The 20,734-nt window shown below is 36.2% G+C and overlaps 1 protein-coding gene and 1 non-coding gene across 5 annotated transcripts in view; one reads left to right on the top strand and one right to left on the bottom strand.

Moving 5' to 3' along the window:
- Mre11 (MRE11 homolog, double strand break repair nuclease) overlaps window positions 1-20,734 on the bottom strand; it is a 64,514-nt gene that overhangs the window by 28,642 nt on the left and 15,138 nt on the right. For all 4 annotated transcript variants that reach the window (XM_048795981.1, XM_048795982.1, XM_048795983.1 and 1 more), the window contains exons 8-13: window positions 15,045-15,230; window positions 14,063-14,234; window positions 11,456-11,536; window positions 7,610-7,736; window positions 5,651-5,751; window positions 4,212-4,385 (exon numbers count right to left, since the gene is read on the bottom strand). In XM_048795981.1, coding sequence (XP_048651938.1) covers window positions 4,212-4,385; window positions 5,651-5,751; window positions 7,610-7,736; window positions 11,456-11,536; window positions 14,063-14,234; window positions 15,045-15,230 — 841 coding nt within the window. The remainder of the gene's footprint in view (window positions 1-4,211; window positions 4,386-5,650; window positions 5,752-7,609; window positions 7,737-11,455; window positions 11,537-14,062; window positions 14,235-15,044; window positions 15,231-20,734) is intronic.
- On the top strand, window positions 6,629-6,700 carry Trnav-cac. The gene has a single exon. It is a non-coding gene; the product is annotated as a tRNA-Val (tRNA).

Below are 20,734 nucleotides of genomic sequence, written 5' to 3'. Positions count from 1 at the left end.
AAAAAAAAAAAAAAAAAAAAAAAAAAAAAAAAAAAAAAAAAAAAAAAACTCTGCTGCCTTCACAGAGGTGACAATCTAGTGAGTATATGGAAAAGAAGGGAGGACAACCAATAACAAAACAAGAAGTTATATTGTATTTAGAAGGTATCCAGGATCCAGTTAATACAATTAACACTGGAAAGGCTTATCCTATGGGAGCCTTTGGCATCCTCAGGGTCAATGCATTTACTGATGGATTCAACCTACACATTATGATCACATGACCTTGATTATGTGAACAGAGGGCACAGAAGGACTACTTGGAGCCAGGCACAGTGTAGCACACCTATAACCCCAGCAGCTCCAGAGGCTAAGGCAGGAGGATCATAAATTCAAAGCAGCTTCACCAACTCAGTGAGGCCTTAAGCAACTTTGTGAGACCCTGCCACAAAATGAAAAATAAAAAAAGACAAGGATGTGGCTTAGTGGTTAAGTGCCCCTGGGTTTAATCCCTGGTACAAAAGGTGTGTGTGTGTGTGGGGTGGGGGGGGCGGTTACTCCTTGGGAACACCTGCACAAATCTTGCTGCTCAATCCAAGAACCACTGTTTGTGAATGTGGCCTTGGAGAGCTCATGCCTGGTGTCCTTCAGATTCCAACAGATGCCTTACTTCTTATTTTACTATATACTCTTTACCTTTAAAAACCTTAAGTGAATGTGCTCCCAGAAGTCTTGTGAATCCTTTCAAAAATTTAAACCTGTGAAATCTTTGCAAAAAGCCTGTTAAGTACTCAGAGGAAAACAAAACAGGAAGAGAAACAGGGAGTGCTAGGGAGGTGTTGCATCTTTGTGAAAAGAATTATCACAAAGGCCTCAGGGCAAAGATCATATAATAATGAAGATGTTAAGGGTGAGGCATGAATCAAGAAAATACTTAGGGAAAATCATTAAAATCAAAGGAAAAGGTATGTGCACTGCAAGGAAGTCACTGCAGCTAGAGCAGACAGAAGATAAAGAAATAATAGAAAGCCAGATTGAATAAAGCTTTGTAAGCAATTGTAAGTTTTTTGTTTGTTTGTTTTAAAGGCAGGAGTTACTAGATTCATAATCTGTTAGGATCACTAAACAGCTGAATTAAGGACAGAAATGGAGGAGCACTGGAAGAAGAGGAAGGGTAGGAGAAGGCAGATCAGTTTGGAAGCTACTGGGAAAATCCCCAAAATTGCCTTGGACTGATTGTAGTGTTACAGGTAGTAAGAGTAGTCAGAGTAGAAAAGACGGTGGAATGAGTTGGACATCATTACCCTAAGTACATTTTTGAAGACACGAATGGTGTGAAAATGCTTTGTGTACAACCAGTGAGTAAAAAATTGCCCCATATGTGTAATATGAAATGAATTTCATTCTGCCATCATATATAACAAGTTAGAATAAATAAATAATTTAATTTAAAAAAAAGTAGTAGTCAGATACTGCATACATTCTAACAGTGGAGCCCAAAGGATTTCTAGACAGTCAGAATACAGGTGACAGAAGGACAGGAATCAAGGATGACTTAAAAGTTTTTGGCTCAGTAACTGAAAGAGGGGTGCTTACACTAGAACTGTAAAGGGACAGCAGGTCTGAAAGCAGAGTGTGAGGATGAGCCACTAAACTTAGGACTGTTACAAGTTTGAAATGCCGATTAAACATGCAGCTGGAAATGTCTAGCAGACTGTTAACTATGCAAGTCTTGATCTAAGAGGAAAGATTTGGGCTAGACTTTTGAAAATAACCACCAAATGCCAGGCTGGACAAGGTTATAAAGAGGATGTAAATTTGAAGAAGGGGTCCAAAGACAGTTCTGGGGACTCTAATTTAAGAGGATGGAGAGATGAGAGGAATCAAGAATAGAGATTAGGAATACACAGCCAATGAGGCAAGAAAAATCCCTTAACAGTGTGGAGTCCTGGAAGCTACTGAAGAGAATGTCTCATGAAGAGGCCCAGGGACATTTAAGGTAGAACAATGACAGTAGATTTAGCAATGGAGGTCACCAGTGACCCCAAAAAGAGCAGCTTCACAGGAATGATGGGTCAAAAGCTTGATGGAGGACTGGGGTTATAGCTCAGTAGTAGAGCACTTGCCTAGCATGTGTGAGGCACTGGGCTCTATTCTCAGCACCACATATAAATAAATTAATAAATAAAGTAAAGGTCCATCAACAATTTAAAACATATATATATATATATATATATATATGGTTGACGGATGGTTTTAAAATGAAAATAAGGGAGAAAACTCTCTGAAGCAATTCTTATGTAAAAGAGGAACAAAGAAACAGTACAATAGCTAAAGGGAAATGGGATGCAGAATTGTTTGTTTTTTAAAAAGCATAAAGATCAGTATGTTTGTTATGATTCAGGGAGGAATGCAGAAATAATAATCTTTTAAAAAGATGACATACTATGTAATAGTGTCCAGATGATATATAGCATACCAAAAGTGCCACTATTTGTAAAAGAGAATCAAAAGTCACAAAAAACACACCAAGCAGGCACTGTCTGGCAGCATCTGAGGATTTACCAGGCACTCATTCTTTTAATCCTCACAATACTGAAGGAGGTTCCATTATTATCTCCATCTTATAGATGAGGAAACTGAGGCACAGGGAGGTTGGAGAACTCACTGATGGGTGCACAGCTAATAAGGATTTTCGTATCAAATACAGGTGGTCTGGCCCACAGTGCATGCTCTTAGCCACCATCCTACACACATGCTGGGAGCCTTCTGCAGCTCAGGAGTCAAGGTGTCACTTAGGGAGGGTCATGTTTTATTGTGGATACTCACCTGAGGAATCTACCTGTACTAAAAACTCAAAACATAACACATATACTGGGACAGACTAGGTAGTTTTGGAGTATGGTTTACATGCCTGAATTTTAAAAATACTTGTCATTGAGTAAAACTAGTTACATAATAACACCATAAGATTTTAAGAAAACCATGTTAAATAAATTCAAGAAAGGAAAACCCAAAGGTAATGTGTTTTTAAAACAATGCTTTATTCTTCTGTTTAAGGGGAATAGAAAAGGTGAACGCCTATAATACAAATGCCTAAATGTAACTGTTGATAGTATACTGGAATACTTCCAATTTTTATATACATGCATACACATACACTCATGTATACAATAAAAATAAGGAGGATAATATTGTGTATAGCTCTACATCCTTAAAATTATTTTCCCACTTAACATTATATTGGAAATATTTTTCCAAGTTCTTAAAAAAATGTAATTTTTCATGGCTGTAATGAATTCTGTATTGTGAATGTTCCAACACCAAATGTAACAAGACATTTCCAATTATTCTTCACTGTGGATAACACTAAGAATAATTATTCCATTTACAAATCTCTATCATACTATTTTCTTAGGAAAATTTCCCAGTTTAAATAGTAAATCTTGAGCTTCTTCATACACACTACCAAAATGCTTCTCAGTAAAGCTATCTGAACATAATCCTCTCATCAGCAGTATTCTAACTACTATTTTTCTCAAATCATTCCCAATTTGACAAATAAAAAATACATTTAATTAATCTAAATTTCTTTGATTATCCTTGGCTAACCACCATTTTCATATGCTTATTAGGCATTTATATTTCTTTTGTGAACCACCTATTCATGTCCTTTGTTCATTATCCTATTGGAATATTTAATATTTTTAAAGATTTATTATAGCTATTTAATATTAAGAATATTAACCTTTTTTCTGCCCACATACAAATATTGCCATGTCAATACCTTTTAATTTTGCTTTCTGACACTTTGGCATGCAAACATTTAAACATCTAATAGTCGAATCTAAAGAATGTTCTTCTGTGATTCTTCTGGTGCCTTTATGCTTAGAGAGAATGCATGTTGTAGATGAGACTCTAAAGCTCAATCAAAACTTATTAAAGCAGTGAAATAAAGAGGAATTTTCATCCTACAAGGCTCATCTTCAGGACAAGATATTTTCTAAGGGAATAAAACTAAATCATGAGGTCAACCACATGTAAATGACTGTTCTAGGTACTTTCTAGATATTAGACATTTTAGTTTAATCTTCATCTTAATTTTTCATCTTTATTGCTGAGGAAACTGAACAAATCAGAAAGGTTAAATAGTGGTTTATCAGAAAAAAATTCAGATCTACTCTTAGGAGAGACTGTCTAAATAGGCCTACACACCCAAATTAGTTACTCACCTCTTCATCAATTTTATCTTCTAGGGCATCGATATGACGTTCTTTAAGAAATCGCTGTGTTTTTTCCAACTGGTATTTCACTAATTCCTCAATGGCATCCTTCTCTTCCTTGTCCACAAATTCTTGTACTGCCTCACCCATCCCTCTTTCTGTTAGCAGTGAGAGTTGAACATTCTGTAAGAAAAACAAACCACTATTTGCAGAAATATTATCTATTCCTTTTAAAAATAAGTACCTATCAGCAAGGAAAATTGCAGAATAATGTTATCAGAGACAAACAAGTTACCTAGCTATTGAAGGAAAAACAAAATTGGTAGATAGTAATCTAGCCTACTGACAAAAATTAAGGGTCAAAAAAGCAAACTCAAACCAAGAAAAGGAAGGGGAGCCCAGCACAGATAAAGATGCAGAGGCCTGAATGGCTGGGGTCCAGAAATAGCACTGTAGATTAATAAGAGATTAGGTGAATATGTTACACAGCAAGTGAAAATTAAAGTTGTAGGAAATGAAGACTGCTAACCAGCTGACTGTAAAACAGGGAGATTATTAGGACTGTCCAGGACCACCCAGTATAATCATAGAGTCAAGAAAAGGGAAGGAGGAGGCAGAAGGAGGGGGTCAGAAGGAAAAATAATTGTGGGAAAATGGCCAGAGATACAACATTGCTGCCTTTGAAGATGGATGAAGGGGACCAAGATCAAGAAACACAGACACCTCTAGAAATTGGAAAAAATATTCTTCCATAGAGCTTCCAGAAAGTAACACAGCCCTGCTGACACCTGGACTTTAGTCCAGTGAGATCTGTGTCAGATTTCTGACTAACAGATCTCAGATCACATAACAAAACTGTTATTTTTATACAACCAGAGACTCTTAGAGTGGTAGAATTTACTCAAATGGTTAAATTTAGTAGCTTCACCATCATGTGGCTGTATTTGTAAAGTAATTCTGAAATTACATCCAAATTAAGAGAAAATCAAATCCTGGACTGACTTTTGCAATAGAGACAAAAAAGAAAGAGGATAAAAACAATAATACAATAAAAACACACATTAAAAATATAACATTAATAATGATATTAAGCTGGGCGCATGCCTGTAATCCCAGTGGCCTGGGAGGCTGAGCAGGAGGATCACAAGTTCAAAGACAGCCTTAGCAAAGTGAGGCATTAGGCAACTCAATGAGACCCTGTCTCTAAATAAAATACAAATACGCCCCCCAAAAAAGAAAAAAAACAACAAAACAATTATATTAATAACCATGAACTAAGCATTAGTTTTTCTTGATATACAGTAACTACAAATGAATGTAACTAAATGTCACTCTACTTACTCATGGCAACACAGTGAGGATTCATTTTGTTTGACTATCGATTATATGTATTAAAATCTGTTATTATAAAATAGTCATTATTCAAAATGTAAATTATAAGAAATTACCTTCTCTGCAGTCTGAAAATACTGTTTGACAAGGTCTTCTACCCTGAGAGTTGTTCCTTCTGAAGGTTTTGTGATAAGCTTCCCAAAGTTGATCTCTTCTCCTAGAAAAATAAGTCCATCAAAAAAATAGCAGCTTCTACTAATATGTTAAAGTGGCTAAACTCACTGCAGGTTGCTGTCAGTGAGGAGGTAAGGCCTAACTCTTATCAACTGCCAGCTTGCCCAATATAGTACATTTCAAGACACTCCAGCCACTTTTACTAATAGCTACAGTCTTTTCCCACAGTTAGTATTCCCTTTCCATATCTCCAAGGAGTAGGTCTCTTACAGCTGTTCTCACGAAATGGTTCCCAGACGTCGGGAGGTCCCCCAAGACCCTTTCAGGAAATGCATAAAGTCAAAACAACTTTCATGATAATATAATACTAAGACATTGCCTTTTTCACTGTATGGACATTTGCACTAATATACAAAAACAATCATGGGTAAAACCATTAGGTTTTTATAAGCAATTAAAGTATAAACAATTTTTAAGCAATTTAAGTATAAACAAAAAGGAAAATCAACAGACTACAACTCACCAGAGACAAAACTCAACTAAATAAGGTACTGTTATAATTCTGTTTTCTTATGAATGCTATACTCATGATCTTTCAAGGAATTGATAAGGATGCACAATTAAAGTAAATAATTATCAAGAAGCAATTAAATCAGGCTAGAGTTGTGGCTCAGTGGTAGAGTGCTTGCCTAGCATGTGTGAGGTACTGGGTTTGATTCTCAGCACTGCATATAAATAAGTAATAAATAAATACATAAAATGAAAGTCAAACAAAAAAAAACTAAGCAATTAATTCAATTTCATAGTATAAAAATATGATTCTCTGGTTTGGATTTCTTTCCTATAAAATAGTAGAAATGAGCTGACTGTGAAAATAGAAACCCATTAAATCTGAGCTAATAAAAATCAGAGAAGGGCTAGGGATATAGCTCAGTTGGTAGAGTGCTTGCCTCACATGCACAAGGCCCTGGGTTCAATCCCCAGCACCACCAAAAAAAATTAAAAAAAAAAAAAAAAAAAAAAAACAGTAACTTTTAAACAGGTACATGTTACCATGAAAATTCTCTTATTCAATAGCTCTGAAGAGAAGAGTCTATACATTTAACATGATCAATACTTTTTATGAAACAGCACTATTTCAACCAATGACTTAGTTTTATAAATGTTAAAAAGGGCAATTCGATTTTATAAAATTTAATTAGAAATTAATTACCTACATTATCAGAAAACACCAAATTACAGGATACTTCTTACTTTCAAAAAGCCTGATAACTTCCTGATCCACTGAACACACCAGTGTCAAAATACTTAATAACGCATAATTTGCCAATGTATTACCTGGACATTAATACTGCATAGAAAGTAGCAAATATTTATTTTGTGCTTTGTTTTTGTTTTTGCATTACAATTCTTTTTTTTTTTAAGAGAGAGAGAGAATTTTTAAATATTTATTTTTTATTTTTTAGTTCTTGGCGGACACAATATCTTTGTTTGTATGTGGTGCTGAGGATCGAACCCGGGCCACACACATGGCAGGCAAGCGAGCTACCGCTTGAGCCCCATCCCCAGCCCTGCATTACAATTCTTAATACACCTTTATCAGAATTTATTTTGAACAATAACATCTAAAGTCTATATATGTTATTACTCAGCAAAACTGTTTAGAAAAACTGTATTTACAAAGACAGTTTTCCATTTCTTCATAATCCACAGGTTTAAAAAAATAACAACTAATTTGTAGAAGAAAAAGATTTAATTATTCCAACCATCTTTTTTTTTTTGTCTAAGATATTACAATAAACTAAAACATCTTCTATAACTATTTTATTTTCTTTTGTCAAAGACAGATTTATAAAAGTCTTACAATAGCATTCTTTAATTTATAAAAATAACTAGCTTACCTGTTTTTTCTTTTTGTTCTCTATGCCTGAAGAAATGGATAACATCTTTTGGATTAGCTACTCGATCCACAAATTTCTGGCTAAAGCGAAGAACATTGAAAGGTTCAAAACCTCCACTATAGTCCACCTGAAATACAGAATAACATATGAAAGCCAGGAAACAATTTGCCAATTTTTGAGAAACACACTCATTCTTCAGTATTTATATTTGGCATTTTTATATTTACTTATCCATACTTTTAAATTTGTAAAAATTACTTTTCTATAATATATTTTAAAGATCACACTGGTATTATACCATTTATTCAATTGAGAAAATAATGCTTGGAAGGTTCATAAACTTAAAAGCAAAATAGTTTGGGCACAGTGGTGTACACCGGTAATCCCAGTGGCTCAGGTGGCTGAGGCAGGAAGATCCTAAGTTCAAAGCCAGTATTAGCAACTAATACTTAAACAACTTAGCAAGATCCCATCTCAAAATAAAAAGTTTAAGAAAGGGAATGCTAGGGATATGGCTCAGCAGTTAAATACCCCTGGGTTCAATCCCCACTAAAAAAAGCAAAATATTTTGATGGATCCAGGTTACAGCAAAGATTTCCACAATGCTGGAATTATTACATCTCCAATGACAACAACTTTCAAACAAAAAAGACCTCTAATACAACAAAACACCAGCCCTAGGGCATTAGTTCCTTGGTCTATCATCTCAGGGATATGTATATCTTCAAACTGGGCAAGGACAGATACTGGGGAAATCCAAGTAGAAAAGAATAAGTCTATAAGCATTGGGAAATGATTACCTTCAAAAGATGGTTAGCTCAATGGAAATAATAACTCTCAAGGAAGACTATTCTAGAGAAGTCTACAACGGTAAATAGTCCTTTACAAAGAGAAACACAGCTTTCCCCTGAGGAGATACACTCACTAAATTAGCTATTCTCAGTGCATGCTCTGGGACCAGCATCACACAGCCTAACCAGAATACTCCTGACCTGATCATGACCCCACCCACACTCTTCATCACAATTGGCACCATCTTTTTATTCATTATGTTCATTTATTTGATATTTACTATGTCTCCCTTCATTCCTCTACCTCCTATAAGCTCAAGTTCAAAGCCATATCTTCTTTAAACCATCTCTATGGCCAGGTGTAGTGGTGCACACCTGCCACCCTAGCAAGTCAGGAGTCAGAGACAAGGATTTCATGTTCCAGACCCATCTTGGTAACTTAGCCAGACTCTGTCTGAAAAAATAAAAATAGCTGGAGGTGTAGGTTGGTGAGTATCCCTACATTCAATCACCAGTATCACTTAAACAAAAAAACAAAACAACAAAAAAAATCACTGTGTCCTTGTCAGGAGAAGTGATTTGAATCACAGTCTCTTATTGTCCTGTGGCAGGAGCACACCTGTGCTGGGAACTTCCTGTGCAAAGGCTACAGGTTAAGACTGCCCAGTTGCTATGGTGACCCCCCCCCCCAGCAAGGAGGTTCTGTGTACAGCATGGCATTATCAGTCTTGACCCTAAATTCAGACACCAGCTGTGGGGGATAGAGGATTATGAGTGCAAAAAAGATAATTATAACTGGATACCTGATATACCTAAGCCTAATTCTCTCTTTAGATCAGAAGCCAGCTTGTCACAAGTTATGAAGGATTCATTTCTGTTTTCTGTAAAAATATTAGGATGTCTGTATAGCCTGGCCATTAGTTGATGTTGTAAAGCTGCTTGGAATGCCTGCCCGTGCCTTGAACTCACCCATGCCCGGTTTTCCCTGACCAGAAAACAACCCTTTCCTAAACCTTAGTGACGCCTCATAAATTCTGGCCTTCCCTAGCCAGATAAGGACCCTCTCAGAGGCTCTAACGACCTCCATAAATTCTGATGTCGAGGCCAGCAAAAATGTAAACTTGTGTTATGCTCCCCAGAGTTTTGTTATCTATAACCCCCCATTGTGTAACTTTTTGGGCTATAAAACTGGGCTGCAAGGAAGCTTTGCAGCTGTCCTTGGCTCCCACGATTTTGATGGGAAAGGCAGCCCGGCCGGTCAAAATAATAAGCTTGCTTTAATTTGATTTTAATTGGAGTCAGTGGTCTTTTCTTGCAGAACTTTGTCTTTCAAGCTGCTTGCTTTGAAGAAACTTTCTCACAGAAAATCCTTTTGATGTTAAAACCTATTTAATAAATGTGTTGAGCTAGCTCTGTATTGTTACACCTCCATTAGAGGGTAATGTCCCATCTGGTTGCGGCTCTCTATGTATGTCTGTTTGTCTTTTCTAAGCTCCCATCACCCCTCACCAGTTTTTCTGAATTAACAGCCATGCAAGTCGCATGTCCTCCAACATCCATAACACAGGTACTCTGAGATTTGTTCAATGAATTAATAAGGACCCTCTAATGGGTACAACGTATTTTGTCATACGACTTACACAATAATATCTGATCCTTTATTTCATGAATGAGTAAATAATTTACTGTGTTTAGAAAAAGAATGCCAATTTGCTATTTAAATGGTTGGTTCTAAAGTTATCAGACAGACATAAATGAGAAACATGGTATCTTTTGTCCTGATGGAGAACTATGTCGTTCATTTAAAGTAACCTTCTTTGTATAACCCAGATCATCTCTTCTGCTGCCATGTTCTAAAAGTACTAAATGCAGAGACAACTGGGTATCCCCCAAACTCCTTAGACATACTCCAGCCTAGATTTATTTTTAATTTTCTGCTCATAAAAATTACAAAACTTGTTCACTAAACAAACTTTACTGGGTGTCTTCAATGTTCTGGTACAGAGTACTCTGTTAAGGGTTAGGGACACAATCATGAACAAAACACAATCTTGGTTGTCAAGAAATTTACACACTGACCGGGAAGACAAATATAAATAATTGCATGCAGAATGTAAATTGTACTATAAGAGATATGAACAAAGTAGAGTGAGGACACAAAGGAAGAAACTTCAAATTGGAGGGGAGACCCAGAAATGTTTCTGTGGAGAGACAGGCTTTAAATGGTTGCTGAAGGAGACAAAAAGCCAGGAGCAAGGAAGTGCATTCCACACAGGACTGGCACAGGCAAAAGGTTCAAGTGAACTTCACCAGGCACAGGACCAGTCATTTTAGTCCAATATGACTAGAGCTTAAGAACATGCTTAGGAGGAAAAAGCCTAAGAGGCTGGTTTAGACCAGGTTCTATAAACACCCTAGTGCTACCCCCTCAAAAGTTTTGACTTGTTCCTGTTAGTGCTAGGAAATTATATTAAACTGTGTCCAGAAGGAAAGCCATGCAAGATTGTGTTTTACAAAGATCCTGTTGGCATTAGTGTGGAGAAAAGGCTAGTTGGCAGAGTGAAAAGGGAAGTGAAAGTTGAGTTCAGGTAGGATGTTGCAGCAGCAGGCCTGTAAGTGATAATAAGGGCTCAACTACAGCAATGACAGTGGAAGAGAGAAAGGGGACCAGATTACTTTTTGTACACCACTCACTATATAATTCATTTGGATCTCAAAAACTTATGAAATACAAATCAACAAACAAAAGATCCAGTTGTGTGAAGTCATACAACTAGTGAAAGGGCCAGAATCAAACCCAAACAGTCTAGCTTTAAACTGTAATCTTTACCCCTGTATCCTACATCCCAAGACCCCTCAAATTTTAATGTGTAGACAAATCTCTTGGGGATTTTATTAAAAGGCAATGGGTCTGACATGAGGCCTAAGATTCTGCATTTTTTCAATAATTTCCGAGTTGATGCCAATACCAAGTAATATGGCTTAAGGACCACAAAAACTGTACATTACTAGAATTTGAAAATTAATAAAGCTTAATCATGTAAAAAAGACTTACTCGAAGTCGTATAAGAGGCTTCTCTGGCTGTCGAGAATTTCCCAGACGTTCCCGTTCAGCATTTTCAAGCATTTCTTCAATCTCAAAATAAAAATTAAATAAAAGAAAGTACATTTAGTATAAATCAGTTGAATAATAGTTCATATTCCTACCACAGGAACTTTCCTGCATTACACAGTCATCTTCATTTCCTAGGTTATTTATAACACCTTTTAAAATATAACTTCTAGTAATGCTCTGATTAATGTTTTTCTTTTATGAAAGTTCTTAAAAATTTTTCAATCTCTGTATTTTTTTATAAGAAAGTTTAAAACACTGCTTCTGCTCCAACTTTCTATTCATGTTTTGATATGACTTAGGCCTCATTTTATTAACTTAAAAGCAAATAAACCTAGATTTTTCAGTCAGATCAGGCAGAATATGTAGGATTCTATAACCAAAGGCTCTTGGATTATTTACTTTGAAAAAGTTCAAGCTAAAATAAAATAAGAAAAATATTTCAAATATCTGAAGCTATCTCATGGTATAATACTTGTCCTAAATTGTTCTAAGGTCAGAACTGAGATATAAGTAGACGAATTTTAACACAGTAACTTTCTAACAGCTGAAGTCCTCTGGAAGTTACCCAATCACCATGAACACAACCTTTTTGAAAATGATTCCTATAGTACCTCCTTGTAACTTGGTTCCCTCCTCAGGAATAATAATAGAACAAGTATTTTTGTCCTTAAATCTCTTCCAGTCCTAAAATATTATAATCTGTCCTTCAAATTATCTGTAACAATGCAGCCCCAAATAACTTTCAATGATGAGGTTTTACATCCGTAGTATTCAGTATGGTTGCCATAAACCACACATATACAGAGAGAGCGCCTGGAATGTACTTGGTACAATGAAGAAGTGAATTTTTAATTTAATTTTAATTAATTATATTTAAATAGTTACATGTCCTACTAACTACCATCCTGAAAACACAGAACTATAAGAGTATGATCTAGATAAATTATTTCAATTCAATGAGCATTTATAGAGAACCTATAGCCAAGTATTTGGACATGTGCTAAGATGGAAAAGTTAAAAGATGGGCCTTGTCCTCACATGCATATAAACAATGATATAATTAAGTACAAAAAAAGAAACACAATAGCATACAAATGTAACAAGGTTATGTGTACACCCAGGTGTTTAAAGTGGATCCTTTTTACTTTTGCTGGTCATGTGACCATTCCAAGTCCACGGATCTCAATCAGGGACATTGTCAAAATCTGGAAACAGTTAATTCATGTCTGGGGGAAAAAGGAGCTACTGGCGTCTACTAAGGCCAAGGAGAACACTGCTAAACATACTATAATGTACAGAATAGCTTCCCACAACAAAGAAACATATAATCTAAAATGTTATTTGAGCCAGGGTTGAGGCAAGGAATATAATTAATTCAAAATCAATCCATGTACTTTTCATCCCCCTGATTCAGGAATTGTGCTTACCCCAAGCAGTAAAATTCAATGTTCAGGGTTTATTTGGAACTACTGGGAAAAATAATTCTTCCAGCTATAACAATAACAGAAGTCTGTGGACCAGCATGTGAGAATGTCTTCCATAAAGTGAAGTTTAGCATAGAAACCATAAGTGTGAGTGGTAGCAGAGGCCATAAAAACAGAGAGAAACCCACAACTTTAAGTTTGAATTTCTGGAATTAATTTCCTTGACACCAACATACTCTTAAAACTTTTTAGTTATATAAGCTATACATTGTCCAGCTCTGACACTGGACAAATTACTTTATCTAAGGTTTAACTCCTTGTACATAGATTGTGAATAGTAGGGCTGGAGGTACAGATCAATGACAGTGCTTGCCTACCAGGCTCCTAGGAGGTCCTAGATCTGATCCCTGAAACTGCAAGAAAATAAAAAAAAGGTAGACCCTAACTGCCTAGAACATAGTTAGATGGATTTAATGCAAAATGCTGTCCAGAGTGCACAGCATATAGAGGCAGTCAGTAAATATTAGTGTTCACAATTATTATTATTGTCATTATTACCCTAAATGATTTTTAAAAGAATAAAATGTGAAGTAGAAAAGCTGGCACAAAGAACTGAATGTCAGCAATTAATGTTCTTGTCAACCTACATATTATTAAAAGCATTCACCCAACTTTAGTTTAGTAGGGGTTCGATTTTCTACAGGGGTTTATGAGTGGCAAGTCACACAGAAAGGGAAGATGGGGCTTATACTGAAGCTGTAGGGAATAAAGCAAACACATTTTAAGATTTTCTGTGGGGCAGACATCAGGGTGAAAGGTATACCAAACGGAGATTACTAGAGAAGCTACATACCACAATATCCTCCCACTGCCAATCAGAGTCATTGCCCACTCTCATAAGTGAAGACAAGCCAATTATCAACTCAGGATTAAAAAGAAGAAAAAGATTATAAGTACTTTTTTTAAAAGAAGGAAAGAAACTGAGACAAAGGTTTAATTAAAGTCTTATCAGCTTCATGAGAATATAATAAATACAAAGGCTTCCCTCCACTGAATTACTTTATTGAAGGTAAATAATTTCTCAACCAATGTATATCTCATTGACTTCATCTAAAAGAATTACCTTCTCCAAACAGAAGCTTTGTATGGCTTGGGTTACCTTAGGATTATCTGGGTTAAAAATATCTGTATGATTAGCCAGAACAACATCCTCCATAAAAAACTGCCGCACAGTACCAAGAGGGATCTTCTGCATATTCATCTTCCTCCCTTTAACACGGAGCAAACCAACGTGTCTGAAAAGGGAGAAAACTGGAAGCTTAACTACAACATTTATTTCCCCAGAAAATTAATTTCTAACTTTCTATAAAATATTTCCTTACAAAATTATATCCTTAAAAATAAATGTTTTTCTCAGTTTAATCTTAATGTCATTTTCACAGGAAAAAAATGGTAAACCTTCTTTCTCAGAATAAAATTCACTCATTCATTATTTTTCCTGTCTAAACAAATTACAGTCTTATAAGGGAAGATAGACCTAAGTATAATAAAATGTTATCAGGACAATAATAAAATTAATTTACAGCAGAACTACAAAGGGGGAAAAAACAAACAAACATACATCCTATAAGCCTCCTATTATAACAATCTGAATGTCAATAGATCCCTAGATTAAAATCCCTTAAAAATGGAGTTTAGTCACTGTTAACTACTTTTTAAAATCATATCACTCTGTCAAAAAGAGATTAAATATATTATCTTATTGCATTTGTAACTAGAAAAATCACAATTAAGTGACTTTATGGGATTTTGTTTATAAATGAATTTTATGAAATTAGCAGCCATCAACATAGAGTCATATTTAAAACTTAATAAAAATGTTAGGTTTGAATTTGCCTAATGAATGGCAAAATCAACATCAAATGGATGTTTCCTTGTTGAAGATGGCTTAAAATCTGGGAAAACAGTAAAACCACATAGAATAACCAACATTCACAAATAAATCTTTCTTATATTGCCAATAACTTGAACCCATGGGATAATTAGGAGATTATTACAACAAGGATTTCTTTAAAATTGATTTGAAACATGTAACAATGACTCACTTCTTCACAGCTTCTCCTGGGGAAAGAGAAGTAACCACTGAGCTTCCAGGTTGTGATACATAAAAGAGCTGCTGCTCATTTTTGGTCGGAGCTATTTTACACTCATGTTCATGGCCCCAAATAACAAGATCAATGAAGTCATCCAAAAACTGTTCTGGAATGAAGTTTGTACTTCCATGTTTACTCCTATATCAAGATTTTTTAAAAAATAAATAATATAAATTCATAGCAATATAGAATAATTCCATATTAACTAAGTCTATACAGATTGTTCTCTATTCACTTATATTATATCATCCTTTGTGCCAAAAACTTACCATGAGATTGAGAATACAAAGATAATCAATATCTAGTTTTTTACTTTTAGGTAGTGACAGACTAGCAGAGCACAGTCAAATAGGATGTCAAGAGAAGGTGGTCAACTCTACATTCAAGGAGTCACAAAAGGCTTTACAGAGAAAGGTTCCCCAGCTTTGGTCAAGTCAGGAAAGCATGAGCACTGACAATAAGAAAAATCCACAAACTTAGCTGGGCTTGGTGGCACACACACATATGTAATCCCACCAGTTCAGGAGGCTGAGGCAGGAGGATTGTGAGTTCAAAGCCAGCTTCAGCAAAAAGCAAGACACTAAGCAACTCACTCAGTGAGAGACCCTGTTTCTAAACAGGATGGGTGGGGGGTAAACTCATACACTGCTGTTGAGACTGCAAATTGGTGCAGCCAATATGGAAAGCAGTATGGAGATTTCTTGGAAAATTGGGAATGGAACCACCATTTGACCCAGCTATCTCTCTCCTAGGTCTATACCCAAAGGACTTAAAAACAACATACTACAGGGACATAGCCACATCAAGTTTATAGCAACACAATTCACAACAGCTAAACTATGGAACCAACCTAGATGCCTTTCAATAGATGAATGGATAAAAAATATGTGGCATATATACACAATGAAATATTACTAATTAATAAAAAAGAATAAAACCATGGCATTTGCAGGTAAATGGATGGAGTTAGAGAAGATAATGCTAAATGAAGTTAGCCAATCCCAAAAAAACAAATGCCGAATATTTTCTCTGATATAAGAAGGCTGATTCATAGTGGGATAGGGAGCGGGAGCATGGGAGGAATAGATAAACTCTAGATAGGGAAGAAGGGTGGGAGGGGAAGGGAGGGAACACAGGGTTATTAATGATGGTGGAATGTGATGATCATTATTATCCAAAGTACAGATATGAAGATATGAACTGGTGTGAATATACTATGTATATTATGAAAAATTGTGTTCTATATGTGTAATAAGAATTATAATGCATTCTGCTGTCATATATAAATTAAAAAATAAAACAAAAACAAAACAGGATTGAGGATGTGGTTCAGCAGCCAAGTGCCCCTGAGTTCAATCCTCCATGCCCCCCACCAAAAAAATCCACAAACTGATCTCATTATATGCACCACCCCCCCAAAAAAGAAGGCAGAAAATAAAATAAATCTAAATTTTGTAGTATAAAAACAAATTTCTAAATGTGTCCAAACCTTTTTGTTTTTTGGAGGTGGGGACTGGGAATTGAACCCAGGGGTTCTTTACCTCAAACTTGAGGTCCTCCTGCCTCAGCCTCCAAGATTGACCGGGCTACAGGCATGCACCACCAGCTGACCAATCATTTTTTAACATATCTGTTTCTTTTATGGATTATAAAAATCATGAGACAAACTGTCAACAAGAAATAAGAGTTTTTCAATATTAAATAAAATATTATATGAATAAGTGCTTTGCAAACCATAGTTTTATACTCAGAAAAGTTATTACCCAGTAAGAGAAAACAGAAAGAAAAGGTTTTCTCCAACATTAAATTATCCATTGGGTATTTAAGTGAAAATGCTCAAATATTTCAACCTAGCATTCATTTGATCAAAACCAATATTCATTCACTTAACCAACAAATATTTACTCAGGTCTAAAATGTGTCAAATGCCTCAGGCAGTTAACACAGCAGTAAACAAAATACTTGCTCTTGTGGGGGAAACAAGCAGTAATACCATAAGTATATGTGTATAAAAATAAAACTTGTCAAGAAATGATTGGTGCTTATCATAAGAAAAAAATAAAAGGAAAAGTGATAGGGAAGGATGCTACTCTACATACACGGGGTAGTCAGGAAATATCTCTCTGAGGAGTAAAAATGAGCAGAGAATTGAGATGAGGGATCCGTATGCAGAGGAAGAGCAGATGGTAAAGGTGCTGAAGTAGGAATGTGTTCCATGGGTCCAAGAAACAGTATGGAGATTCATATAGGTGAAAGGAATAACACAGGGAAGACAGGAAATTAAATCAGGGAAGCAGCAGGCTTAAGTATTTTGGAATGTTTTCATGTAAAAATTAAACATTTGCTGGGTGTGATGGAACAGACCTGTAATCCTAGTGACTGGAGGCTGAAGCAGGAAGATCACAAATTCAAGGTCAGCCTCTGCAATTTAGTGACCCTAAGCAAACTAGCAAGACCCTGTCTCAAAAAAATAAAAAGGACTGGGGATGTAGTTCAGTGGTAAAGCCCTCCTGGGTTCAAATCTCACTTAAAAAAAAAAAAAAATCTAAGGTATGAGATCATGACAATTACTTAGAAAAAGAAGGTAATTCTCAAATACATTATGATATCACTGTGACTTCATGGAGCAATGGCTCTTTCCTGGAATAAAGAAGGAAGATTATTCAAGTAGGCTGACTCTGATTTGTGACCTAGAGATGGATCAAAACATCCTAGTTGAAAGATTTTGCATGACAAAGCCCTCCTCAGCTTCAGACCACTCCTTCTTTCCCAGCAAAAGAAAAAAAAATGGTGAATATAGGAAAAAAAATAACAAATAAAAGCAGCACAGAATAGAAGACTCAAGAATTCTCACCTAATCTGAGAAAATCTTTTGTTTTTTAACAACTTAAGGAAACAATAACAACAGACGTATCTAAGAATGCTAAGGCTGGCAAATTAATCTAAGAGTATTAAAAAAAAATCACAAAACCACAATGAAGAGGGTGAGGAAGAGGAAGTAAGTAACTTTGGAAAACGGTGTTTTGACTGAATGTAGTAAAGTTGTAGACAAAAATATACAAATATTGTACCTTAGTTGACAAATTTGTTTCTCACAGGGTTATGGTTTAGTAATTATGAAATTACCTTACATATAAACCTGGATCAAAAAAACAGGTAAATACATTATAGATGACACAATCCAGATTTCTGTTAGAGAAAAAAGTTACAAATAAGGCAAGGGAGAAGACAAAAAAATGAACCTTGTAAGTCTGGATCAGAATCAGCCTGAATTTATAATTGTGTTTCTAAACACATACATAGCTAGAAATAGAAATACAGGTGTGAATACATACATGCATTGCTATACATATAAAAATCTTTATTTCCTTCACTCTGTTTGTTCAGAGAGCTGAGAGAGCCACAGGAGCAACAAGCACACCCAGACACATAGGTATGTGTAGGTTTCCAAATATTACTTCCCAATAAAAGGAATCAGAGCTCCTTGGAGAAGTGGCTGATTCCAAGGCTAAGGGAAGAAAATACAAGGTGAGACTACAATATCTTTTTTGGAGAGGGGGTAACAGGGATTGAATTTGGAGGTACTCAACCACTGAGCCATATTCCCAGCCCTATTTGTATTTTATTTAAAGACAGGGTCTCACTGAGTTTGCTTAGCACTTCGCTGTTGCTGACATTGGTTTTGAGTTCGAGATCCTTCTACCTCAGCCTCCCAAGCTGCTGAGATTACAGGTGTGCACCACAGTGGTTGGCAGAGACTACAGCATCTTGAGGTGCAAAAAAGCTAAGGTTATACACAAAAAAAGAAAGAGGGGCTGGGGTTGTGGCTCAGTGGTAGAGCACTCACCTAGCACTAGGTTCAATCCTCATTACCACAGTAAGATAAATAAATAAAGTTATTGTGTCTATTTACAACTAAAAAATATTTAAAAAAAGAAAAAAAGAAAAGGAAAGGGGTAAGTGAAATAATACAGAAGCCAACATAAAAGAGCCTCCAATGGTCACAGCAGGATTAATCCATTGGATTATAACTCAAAGAGTAAAACAAATGATCCTTAAACCCATTATGACATGTATAAATGAATAATAATGGGGGACAGGAATAAGAAAAAAATCTTCCTTATAAAGAAATTACTAAATACAGAAAGAATAAAAATATTTTAAAAACATCACAATTATAATACCACACTATTAATTGCTATAAAGATGATCCCAGTGGATGCTAAGATTAGTGGGACAATTTTAAGGTGAAAAAGTATATTTAGATAGTCTCCAAGTATTTTTCCCAAAATATTCATTAATTACAAAGTAGAACATAGGATCTTTATAGTGGAGAAATCTGAACTATACCCCTTAATCAAAGGATGGCTAGTATCACCAGCAATGAGACACATCAACATCATGTTGACTACTTGTTCTCTGATCAATGTTGTCTTCTATCTTTCACGCTGGCTTAAATCTGGATCACTTTAATGAGTTTTCCTTCCAACTTTTCTCTACTTCGGCATAGTACAAAGTGTTGCAGAACCAGGAAGGCTCCACAAGAGAAGAAACACCTCCCCAATGGTATAAAGTTTCATGGCAACCACACAAAACAAAACTCTGGCTGGCTTTTCCTTTGAAGCTCATACTGTTTATTTGAGAAAGTACATAAAGCAGTGCAAATCTGTGTCCTTCTTAGACCCCGCACTTGGAAAAAGCCTGCATTCACTAATGCAGAGTAATCTGCATTCAATAAACATGTTCAATAAGTAAATTAAATAACAGGCCCCAAAACCTTTGGATTCTTCCTTGACAATATCCCAGTTCTCTCTCTTCTGTTTCAGTTTCACTGTCATCACTGTTGCCATCTCACATTTCCTACTATGATAATCATATAATAAATCTTGCCTCTTCAAGTCTCTCTTCCTGAAAATCAATTCTGTACCCTACCAACAGATTAAACATGTTTCAACCACTGGCAAAAGAAAACTGACCCAGCTATATTTACATATTCTAGAATGACACTTTTACATATATGTACCAGAAAACATGTATAAGAAATGTTTGGGCTCTGGCTGCTTTCCCTTCTTGAGTGGGCACGGAGCCCCAGCATGCTGGTTCAATAAATCCCCCTTCTGCCAATTGCATGAGTGGTCACTTGGTGGTCTCTTTCTCCGACGTTTCGCGGGACCCTTACATTTGGTGCGTTGGCCGGGAAAGGCGCATGGCCGGGAAAAGCGCATCGCCGGACAAGGAGACCTCCAATGGACTCCTTTAGGGGGTAAGTAAGGCGCCTCTTCCTCTTCTTCCTCCTTTTCTTCTCCTCCTTGTTCTCCTTCTTGTTTTTCCTTTGCGATCGCTTAGAGCTTTTTGGGTTTTGGCTCGATGGAGAGCGAAAGTTCTCAGAGCTTTTTGGTTTTTGGCTCGGTGGAGAGCGTAAGTTCTCAGAGCTTTTTGGTTCAGGTTTGGTCTTTGGCTTGGATTGGTTTGGTTTGGTTGGGTTGGCAGCGTGGCCGTCAGTGGACAGTGTAAATTCTCCCTGGCAGTGGTGACAGACGTGTCCTAATCCACAGGCCACCCCTCTTAACGGACACCTTAGAGGATTCGGGGGGGGGGGGTCAAAAGTGCCCCCAGTTGGTAGAGGGACAAGAGGTGCCCTC

The sequence above is a fragment of the Marmota marmota genome, unplaced genomic scaffold (genome assembly GCF_001458135.2).
Source record: "Marmota marmota marmota unplaced genomic scaffold, marMar, whole genome shotgun sequence".
NCBI lineage: Eukaryota > Metazoa > Chordata > Mammalia > Rodentia > Sciuridae > Marmota > Marmota marmota.
Note: the sequence above shows the minus strand (reverse complement) of the source record. Positions and strands in the feature narration are given on the sequence as shown.